The sequence below is a fragment of the Phyllostomus hastatus genome, unplaced genomic scaffold, assembly GCF_019186645.2.
Source record: "Phyllostomus hastatus isolate PE091 unplaced genomic scaffold, TTU_PhHast_1.1 phas_contig_159, whole genome shotgun sequence".
Taxonomy (NCBI): Eukaryota; Metazoa; Chordata; class Mammalia; order Chiroptera; family Phyllostomidae; genus Phyllostomus; species Phyllostomus hastatus.
The window spans coordinates 9,134,450-9,145,070 of NW_025333640.1; the positions used below are offsets into that span (position 1 = coordinate 9,134,450).

Below are 10,621 nucleotides of genomic sequence, written 5' to 3' on the forward strand. Positions count from 1 at the left end.
AGACCAACACTAATTAATGAACTTCTCTTCTATCCCTAAGCTGATAACCAGTCACCATATTTAATAAACACATTTGGGTTTAATTTAATAAAAACTTTCTTTATGCTAATTTTATACCTAGGTGAATAAGAGAATAAAACCACTCTATATAAATCTTAGAATGAAGATGGCATTGTAGATATCCTTAAATTAGGAAACAGAATTCAAATAAAATAAATAATCCTTCAGGATTAACCATTAGTAGAATGCTGTGAAATGCAGTTTCATCCTCATGAATCAGAAAACTCAGCTTTGCCCTTAGTGTTGTTTAGAGCTTTTCCAGAACTTCTTTTCCCAAGGTCTTGCATTTTGATCCTTCTGTCTTCCAGACTAAAGGATCTTGTAGCCCCTCCCTCCATTTGCCTTCCTAAGGTGTTAGTGAAGTAACGCCATTTAGTTAAACAGGATTTTAAAAACAAAATGAAGAAAAGAAAGAAAGAAAGAAAGAGAAAAGAAAAACAGGTTTAAGATCACAGCTATAAATAACTAACCATCTCTTGGGGGTGCCTGATGCTTTTTTTCTTTAATCTTTCTTTTCTCCCTCTCTGTCTCTCTCTGTCTTGTTTTGGAAGAGGGAAAGAAGAGGGAGTATTTAACAGAATGGTAAAAATGTTGTATCACCAGTTAACAAGAACATTCTTTGGCTTTTATCATTCCTTTTATGTCCCCATATAGTCTTTAAACTTTCTATTTCAGAATTTATACATCACAGTATACTTATTGGTTTAGACATCTTCCTCTACTGGACTGTAATTTCCTAGCATAATTAATTGTTATTTTTTTAAATTATGGAATTATGAGTGAATAAATATAAATCTGTTTTTTCTCACAGACTCCCCTCAATCCTATTTTAATGAAATTAATGAAAGCAGTTCCTCAGTTTTTCTTTATAGTTTTTCTAATATTCAACCAAAGTAATTGGTTGAATGAATCTGAGTGAGTTGGCCTTGAATCATGGTTATTAGCCTCTAGTTCTGAACAGAGGATGTCTCACAATCTTGCATTCATACTTCATTTGTGAACAGAAAAGGAGGTTCTAGGGAAAATACCCTCACAGGTGATCTGATCATGAATTCCTAAGTGGGCAGGTCATTGTGGGTAGTCATGCCCTTAGTATATAACTTTTTGTGTGTCATATAACTTTTTGGTAAAAGGTTTATCTTCACCTTAAATAAGTAAGGTATGCCCTGTTCATTGTTTCTGTACATCTAGGTTAACACGCCTTTGAAGTGACCACCCTCAAGAGAGTACCTAATCTTGTTAACCATCCTGCAACCCAAATCCTCACTTGCTTTCCCTCACTTCCATGTAATCTTCCTTATGCCCCTCCTTAATTTCAAATGCCTGCAAGAAGCTGTGAAACTATTATTCACCTACACATTTGAGACCCTGCTGCCTGGTGTATGTTTGTCAATTTAGCTCAGATAAAGTAACGAAAATTCTCCACAAGTCTGGATATTTCTTGTGTTGGCATATTAAGTTTCATCAACTTATTCCCAAAGAATGACTCATTATTTAGTAAGACCTTTTCTCTAATATTCTGGTATATACTTTCATAGTCACAAAAACTGTCTGTGTTGGTTGGGTTATTAACAATAATTTCCTTGACATGTAGCCCACAGAAATAAAGTGAGCTGTCTGTTTCATCATTCTGATTGTGAAAAATAATGCTCAGGATTTCTAGAAATACTATCCCTGGTGCCAGCCAGAGTACCCAGAACATACCTGATAACTAATAAAGATGTGTTGAGTGAATGAATGAACAAGGTAAAGCTGCAACTGGTGTAAGTGCTAAACATACACATACTTTTTCACTCACTTAGGCCACCAGCCTTATCAGCCCTGAAACAGTGATAAGAATTACTTGGAAGTCAGTCAGAATCCACCCAGAATCACTGACCTGTTATGCAGGAGAGGAACGGGTACTTCTCTGAGGTACTTCTTTCCTATAACAAGAGGCAAAACAGAAAGGCCTAATATCTGGATCTTATTTTTTTTCCCACTCTCACTAATTTATCATTTTTAATGGCAGCCACGTTCTTTCATTTTAATCCCAGCTCCTTACCAATGAGCACTCGCCCATAAGTCTCCCTCATGGGAAGACTGGGGTTATTAAGTTCCTTCGGAGGAGGAATGGGCTTTCTCCATCATTCCCCTGGCCACCCAGTTCCTGGGCCATTCAGATGCACCGTGGCATTTCTTGCAAACAAGAACACAAGGAGCTCTCTCATTCTCCACCTGGTTTTCTGGACTCAGTTACAAAGGCTGCGGCGTGAGTGGTGGAAACAGCAAGGCTGTTGAGGAAAACATTCACACATCTCACATCACCAGAGGCAGACATACCCTCCAAATATCACTGCCTTTCTGAGAGGCTCCGCCATCACTCCCACGGGAGTTCGGGGAATGCACCCTTCTGCGAGGACAACTGGGAAGAAACCAATGAGAGCAAGACCCTGTTGTTGCTTTCTGGGTACCATTGGGTTTAATTAACTCTTTCCAATGCTGAAAAAGACAATCTGATATAAGGCTAAATTCTCTTTCCCAGCGCGTCTCCAGCAGAGGACAAACTGCTACACCCTTTCCTTCCCACACAGATAATTTTACAGGTGCAGAATGAAGCTGGTAATTCTCCTGCTTTAGAATAATAATAGATATACCAACATAAGAGGCAAAATTTGGAGCAAACATTTGGGGAGTTCAGAGAAGACAAATTTATGATAGCTGGCTAACAACTTCTGGCCATTGGGAGAGGCTAAGAAGTTCAAGTGAAGAGTCCTGTTGCAGGATGAGGTTCTGTCTGCCCTTGACATGGAGGGCAAGACGACTCTTCAAAGCCTGCAGGGAGAGAAGTGTATTATATGACGTCAGTGGCCCATTACAGCAAATTGGGGCATATGGGCCACACATCAGCACCTCAAGCAACTGGCCTCCAAATGTATCCTCTTCGTAGATGCTATGGCTCAAAAGGCTTTAGTTTTATGCATTTCTTTAAGAATAGATCCATTGTTATTATCTTGAAATGGAACATCAGAGACACATCAACTTTTCCTCTTTCACTTTATCTAGAGTTCAAAGTATTGTAACAGTTCTGTTTCTTTTCTATAAGAAACTGCTACAGGTTGACCCTGAGTTTTCCCCACATGAAGTAAATTGAACAGTTTAGAGTTTTGGAGATTTAGCTCATGAACTAAATCTCCACATTAACCATTGTGTCAAGTTGGAATTACATGCTATTGGAAAATAAACTGCTATAATAGTTCAGAGTGAACACTGAGTTTTGTCAAAAATCTGTCACTTCCAATGACAATGAAAATTACATTTAAGAAGTCACTCTCCTCCTGGCTTTGCAGATGTGGTTTTCACACATCATATAAAATAAACCTGTGGAAGTAATCAAGGAATACCAAATACTTGGTAATGAGATAAAAAGTCCATTTAAAAGTATTAGTTGATTTTTTGGTTAGATATTAATCAAAAAGGTTTCAACCTGCTTTATGGGTAATTAATCTATTTTGACTTTAATTTCATTTCTCTGAAAAAAAAAAGGCACATGATTCTTCTCTCTGTGAAAGTACAATTACCAGTTCAAACTGTATTAAGTTTTTAAATGATTGAGTTAAATTTGTTGTTTTGGTGAAGTTATTTACTAAATAGTTTAACCCTAAGATATAGGAAGGTGAAGACACTGGAGTGAGTCATTAGTAATAACAAAACCAGCCCCAGCTTATCTACAAATAGCAAATAGCAGCTGTCAGCTTGGGTAAACAGTGTGTGTGTGTGTGTGTGTGTGTGTGTGTGTGTGTGTACACATATATATATACACATACACATATGTTTTCACATGAGTAAATGAAATCCAGGCTTCTTATCAGTGAACACTGGCCAATAAGTCTCCCTCATGAGGAGACTGTGGTTACTAACATACTAAGATCCTTGAGGGGAGAAACTGTACTTTCTCAATTATTCTGCAGGCCACCTAACAAAACCTTGGCCATTCAGATGACCATGACATTTCTTGCAAACAAGATCATGAGGAGCTCTCTGGAGTAAAGTTTTTTCTTCTTCCCCCACCTCCTTCCTCTCTAACTCCTTCCTCTCCTTCCCCCCCCTCCCTCCTCTCCATCCCCCCTCCCTCCTCCTCCTCCTTCTAAACATCCATCATAATAAAATCGAATCCAAGAAAAGGGAGAGGGTTATATTTTAGTAAAAGAGGCGATAAAACAGAGTCCAAACCTTGAGGTACTGACAATGGAGTTCCCTTCCCTTCCCCCACACAATGTGCCTTCACCTGAGGATGGAAATCAGATTTTTTGAGAGAGAGAGCTCAGGAGAGAGCGCATTGAACTATCTGCTCTTAAAACAATAGGACTTTTGAACAGTAGATAACAATCACCTGGGAAATATATATTTATTGTCAGAATCTTGGGGTCACATGGGAAGTTGCATAAAGGGGCCTAGTGAGACATGTAGATTAAGAATAGAAAGCCATATGGTAAGAGCATGAGAGGAATCAACCTGCTTCTCAAACAATCTGTCATTCTACAGATGCAGGTGCACAGAAGAGCAGTAAGAAACTGATTACTCTGCTATGTGATTAAGACCTTTACAAGGTTATCATAGTTGCCAAGCTTTTTGATTACCATTGCAGTGCTGAATAGAAATATTTCATTTCATAAACATTTTTCAGCTGCCTTAAATCCTGTGTGTAAAGAGAAAATGAAAGAAAAGAGAGAGAGAGCAACAGTAAACTAGGCCACTAGGGGGACACAGAAGAACAAAGCACAGTCCATATGCTTAGGCAATTCACAGTCTTCTGAGGAAAGCATTGTATAGAGAAGTAAATGAAAACATAGCACGGCACATGCTGTCGTGATGTGAACAAAGTGCCGGTGGAGGGGAGGGCAGGTGTGTTTCTCCAGGGAGCTTAGAGTTCTCAAAGCACTTGAGATGGATATTGTAGAAATAACATCAATTTGCCAAAAAAGAAAAGAAAAATGCAAATGTGGTATTCCACACCCTGGGAACGAACAGTGCATTTGTAGGAGGAGAAGCTCTATGAGAAAAGAGCATCAGATTCACCAGGGATTCAAATGCAGGAGAGGCTGCAAAATCTGGTAGCAGCCAGAACAAAAGGGTTCTTCTAGCCAGTGAGGAAGTGGTCCTCCAGCTTTAACAGGAATTGGAATCACCTGGCGGGGGGCTTGGGGCAATCAAGATCATCTGGCCACAACTCTGTAGGTCTCCATGGGGGCCCAAGCCTTTGCTTCGCCAACAAGTTCCCAGGAGTGCTGGAGTTTTAATTCTGCTGATGCAGGGATCACCCTGTGAGATACTCTGATATAAAATGTTTTGATTTCATCCTAAGGGAGTGAAGAGACCGTAATTTGAGACAACAGAGAACTTTGTGGGAGAAACATGCATATCATTGGCTTTGGTTTACAGTGTGAAATATCACTAGCGTGGAGAAATCGGGTAACAACAAGAAAATCAATTAGGGTTTTATTAAGTATTCTAATTGTGATAGAAATGAGAGCTTCCTAACTGAGTAGGAAGTGGTAGAAAGGGGCCCTGGCTGGTGTAGCTCAGTGGAATGAGTGTGGGCTGTGAACCAAAGCATCACAGGTTCAATGCCCAGTCAGGGCACATACCTGGGTTGCAGGCCACGGCCCCCAGCAACCGCACATTGATGTTTCTCTCTCTCTCCTTCCCCCTCCTTCCCTCTCTAAAAATAAATAAATAAAATCTTAAAAAAAAAAGAAAGTGGGAGAACGAGGAATGGCTTGGTGCAGTGCTAGCCACCAGATGGCCTTACACACAGCAAGTGCTTTTGGCAAAGGACTGGCACACAGTGTTAAATGGTAGTCAGGGGTCATACAGGATGCAGAAGAAAAAATGTTTGGATTTGGCCTACTTTTACTACTTCCTTACTGAAGAGGAAAAAAAAGCCAAACTGTAATCAGTTGGGCAGTGCATGGGAGTTAAGAAAGTGGGCACATAAAGTGTGACTACACTCTTAATAAACGTGAACCAGCCCTGGCTGCTGTGGCTCAGTGGACTGAGTGCCAGCCTGTGAACCAAAAGGTCACCGGTTGGATTCTCAGTCAGGGCACATGCCTGGGTTGTGGCCAGGTCCTCCCAGTTGGGGGCATGCGTGAGGCAACCGATGGATGTTTCTCTCGCACATCAATGTTTCTCTCCCTCTTTCTCCCTCCCTTCCCCTCTCTCTAAAAGTAAATAAATAAAATGTTTAAAAAGAAAAAAGAAATGTGAACCAATGTTGCTCCAATACCTTTAATTTTAAAAAAATTTAAGAAGGGAAACAAAAAAGAAATGAGTAAACAAAAAAAGAAATATGATAATAAAAAAAGGAAGGATATGGGAACTTGATAAATGGTTGGATCAAGAGGAATTGGTGGTTGTTGTTGGAGGTTAAGAAGGACTTTTAGCGTGTTTGGAGACAAACACCAGTGGAAAGGAAAGATGTAAAATTCTTGAAATTGGGTATCACTAACTGATAAAGGTAGTATTAAGAAATACCAGCCAGAGAATTTGTCTTTTTCCACTCTTTTCCATATCAATAATAGCTAAATCTTCATCATTAAAGGCATGTTTTGAGTGTGTCTGGGGTGTGAATCTTGGTTTACAAGTTAGGTTGTACTTCATTTTTTAAAATCAATCTAACTTCAATTTCCAAGCCCCACCCTACTGGGCTACAGTGAAGCTTATCAGTGTTGTGCAAGTCTGTCCCTGCCCAACCCCGAGTTCTGCTTTGGTTCTGAGTCACATGAAGTGATATCAAGGGCTTCTGGCCATCTGCATCCACCTTTGCACTTACCAGAGTTATCCCTTGACCCTATATGGCTCTGTATGGCTCCTTCACCCTTGGCAGATCTTTGGGGCTTTTACACCTCCTTAGGAATCTGTGATACTTACTAAGGTACCCCTGCTGGATGCTCTGCAGTGGCTGTTCTTGGGAGTCTCAACTTTTCAGGCTCTGCCACTAAGTATGCAAATACCTCTGTTCTCAGGTTCCACCAGCCCCCTCCTTTGCCTCAGCTTTTGAGATCCTCTGTGTACTCAGGAGGAGCATTTGTTCCTTTGTGTTTTTCTAAGGCACTCTGTCTCTGTCTTCAAAGTATATACCTCCCTTTCCTCCTTACTCAAAAACCTAAAGCCTCCAAAGGTTTGAAGCTTTGAAGAAATAAAAGAATAGTTTCAAGCCAGTTCCACTTTCTGTCCTGCCCCTGTTACCAAACAGGGTCTGGGCCCAGAAGGGGTCTGCTTTGGGCCTGCCGGTAGTGTGTGGAGTCTTGACTTCATGCAGGAAAGATTGCACAACATGGGTCCAGGCGATTTTGACAGTATGTTTATTAAAGATGGGGACAGTGAAACAAAGGAAGGGCTTAAGATAAAACAAGGAAAATGACCCAGCCTAGGCAGGGTTGCTTTGGCTCTCTAGGAAATAGAAGTCACTGCAAAAGAAGTGAGCTCACTGGGAAGTCAGAAAAAAGGGGGCACGGGAGACGGTACACCAGTGACACTGTTAACTCCTTTCTGGACAGCCTCTTAAGCTTGGTGGGCTTGTAATACAGCTGCAGTTTCATCAGTTTTGGAAATGAGATACTCTGGAGACAGAAGTATATGACGAAGTTCTGAATTATCCATTTCCAACAACATACCAGTGATTTTACCGGCCAAAGTAGGGTATAAGGCTTGAATTAAAGGAAAGAGCCGTTCACCCAAGAGTTGCTTTTGTTCTTGCTCTCGAGGAGAGGCAGATGCCAACTTGGAAGCAGTCAAAGGCTCCTGACCTTGTTTGTGAACAGCAAGCTGCGGCATGGTAACTCGTGGCTGTGCATTAAGATGTTGAGGACTGTGAACTCCTGTAGCATAGTTACACTGTGGAACAGGGAGGACAGCAGAAGTAGCAGCAGCAGCAGCAGCAGTAGCAGCAGCAGCAGCTACAGGATGTGAACCCACTGTCTTTGTTGATGTGTTAGCAACATGCTGTGTGGACACGACTCGTGGAACCTGTGAAGAAGCTGGTCTCATAGTACTAAGTGGTGGCCTAGGAGCAGCTGGGCAGGTAGCACTGGGCATATTTTGGAATGGATGAGGTCTGGCAACCTGAGCAGTCCAGTGAGGACTCGGTCTTCGTTGAGCAGTTTGGCTAGGAGAATAGTATGCAGCATGGTTCTGAGTCGGTGGGTCAGCTGCCAGCTGGTAGGGGTTGCTTTTGGGGATGAGCATAGCTGTCACATTTGTCGGTCTCTGCATACACTTGTTAGTGAGGTGAGCCTGGCACTTTTCTTTGCACTGAGCTAAAGCTACAGAACATGGCTTGGTAGCCACAATTCTACCATTCATTTCTGTAGCTGCTTTGCTGGCTTCTTTTGCTGAGGAGAAACATACAAAACCAAACCCTTTGCTGCGACCACCCTTCATCATAACCTTGGCACTAGTGATAGTACCAAATGGAGAGGCTTCTTTCTGGAGACATTCATCATCAATATGATCATCAAGATTTGCCACATAGAGGTTAACACCCTGGCATCTGCTGATCCTATCTTGCTTCTTCTGTTCAAATTGGTGCTTAAGTTCTGCCTGCCGTTCCACTTTCTTCTGAGCTTGGCCAACGTAAATTTGTTTTCCATTGAGTTCCTTTCCATTCATCTCATCTACAGCTTTCTGTGCATCTTCATGTCTTTTGAAGCTCACAAATCCAAAACCCTTGGATTTTCCACTTTCATCGGTCATTACTTTCACACTCAAGACAGGTCCAAACTTGCCAAAGAGATCTTTAAGTTGCTCATCATCCATGTCTTCTCCAAAATTCTTGACACAAATGTTGGTGAACTCGTTTGCATTAACTTCAAGATCTGCTTCTCGTTCTTTAGGAGCCTTAAATCGTCCAACAAATATTTTGTGATCATTTAGAAGCATCCCATTCATTTTTTCCATAGATCTTTCAGCTGCTTCCTCTGTCTCAAAATGTATAAATCCATAACGCTTGAAACGATTTTCGTCACAAACCACTTCACATGAAAGGATGTTACCAAATGCAGAAAATGTATCATACAGTGCTTCTTTTTTAATGGATTTGTCCAAATTTTTAATGAATATGTTGCCCACCCCTCTTTTGCCAAGTGGTGGATCTCGCTGGCACAACATGATGTGAAATGGCTTGCCCTTCACAGTATCAAAATCCATGGTGTCCCAAGCACGCTCCGCATCCGCTGGCTGCTGGAAGCGCACGTAAGCGCAGCCCAAGGAGTGACGGGTTGACCTGTGCCTGAAGATTCGGAGGGCTAGGATCGGCCCCGCCGGCCTGAACTTCTCGTAGAGCATCACCTCCGTCACGTCCGGGTGTAGGTCCTCGACGTAGAGTGTGGAAGAGGAGTCGCTGGGGGCGCTGGAATTCATCTCAGAAGGCTGCCTGCAGGGCCACAGGCCGCGACCTTTCCGCCAGAGGAGAGCTAGTGCTGCGGGGATCAGGGCCAGCGTCTCAAAGTGGGGAAAGGAGAGAGGGGGTTGGGGGAGAGGGAAAGAGGGGATGGGAGGAGGGAAGAGGGGGTGGGGGAGGGGGAGAGAGGTGGGGGAGGAAAAGAGCACAGTCGGCTGGGGAACTGGAGCCAGCGCAGGGGGTCACCCATCAGCCGGGAGAGAAAGCTACGTACTCAACAGCCGGAGCAAGGGGTCGATCCGCTGCCGCGAGTCGCTGGCTGTCGGCTACCGCCGGGAACGAGGGTGGCCGTGTGTCTGTCCCGGGAGTGAGAAGGCCTCGGTGTCCGCCTGGGCAGCGAGAGGGGCAGCGAGAGGGGCAGCGAGGAGGCCTCGGTCCCTCGGTTCCTTCTTGCAGCTGCTGCGAGGGCCGCGGTCGGATCGGCCTTGGCTGCTTCACCGGGTTAGTTTATAAAAAAAGAAGAAAAAAAAAAGTCTCCAGCGGGGGAGACGCGGATGTCTTGTAATTTGCGAGAGGTGTTAAAAGATATTTTAAGATTTTTTTGGCGTACCTTAAAATAATAAACGTGTGTTCCGAGCCCACAGCACACACGCCGCACTCCCCGCACTCCCCGCCCCGGGGGAAGGCCGGTTACTTTCATTTTGAAGGGTGTTACCGCGAGGTCAATTTCATTTGTAAAGAGCGTCCGCGGCACGTCATTGAAGAGAAGCCGGGACCTGGGCGGCTCCGGGGGGAGGGTGGGGGGAGGCGGGAGAACTGGGTGATTCACCAACTGATTGTAGTTGCTCAAGGTGTTTGCCCTTGTTTAACTATTCTGTCTCACTTTCCCTTATTGCACTTGTCAAAGAATTTGTGGCGTGTTTCTGCCCGACCTTGCCCCTAAATTATTTGAAAAGTTGCGGTAGTGGTGGGCGTACAGAAAGAAAGCAAAACAAAATACGGAGGGGGAAATACTCAGACCCGCACGCGTACAAATACATCATGGGTCAGCTGTATCCCTTAGTTCTTACATGCGTTGGCTCATTGAATCCTCACACAGGAGAGTATGGTCTCCGCTTTATAAGTGAGAAGAAGGAGGCTTAGGGAGATTAAGTTATGTGTTCAGGTTTCTAAAGCTAG

General features: G+C 43.2%; 1 protein-coding gene across 2 annotated transcripts; it reads right to left on the minus strand.

Annotated features, from left to right (window-relative positions):
- Positions 1-7,393: 7,393 nt before the first annotated feature.
- LOC123813817 (polyadenylate-binding protein 1-like) lies at positions 7,394-10,186 on the minus strand. Of its 2 annotated transcripts, none has more exons than XM_045831198.1 (3): positions 10,053-10,186; positions 9,717-9,831; positions 7,394-9,521 (listed from the first exon to the last, which is right to left on the minus strand). In XM_045831198.1, the coding sequence occupies exon 3, from the start codon at positions 9,460-9,462 to the stop codon at positions 7,606-7,608; it is 1,857 nt and encodes a 618-aa protein (XP_045687154.1). In that variant the 5' UTR covers positions 9,463-9,521; positions 9,717-9,831; positions 10,053-10,186; the 3' UTR covers positions 7,394-7,605. The 2 variants fall into 2 exon arrangements, with proteins under 2 accessions (XP_045687154.1, XP_045687153.1); XM_045831197.1 differs by having other exon boundaries at positions 9,717-9,931.
- Between the last annotated feature and the right edge of the window lie 435 nt (positions 10,187-10,621).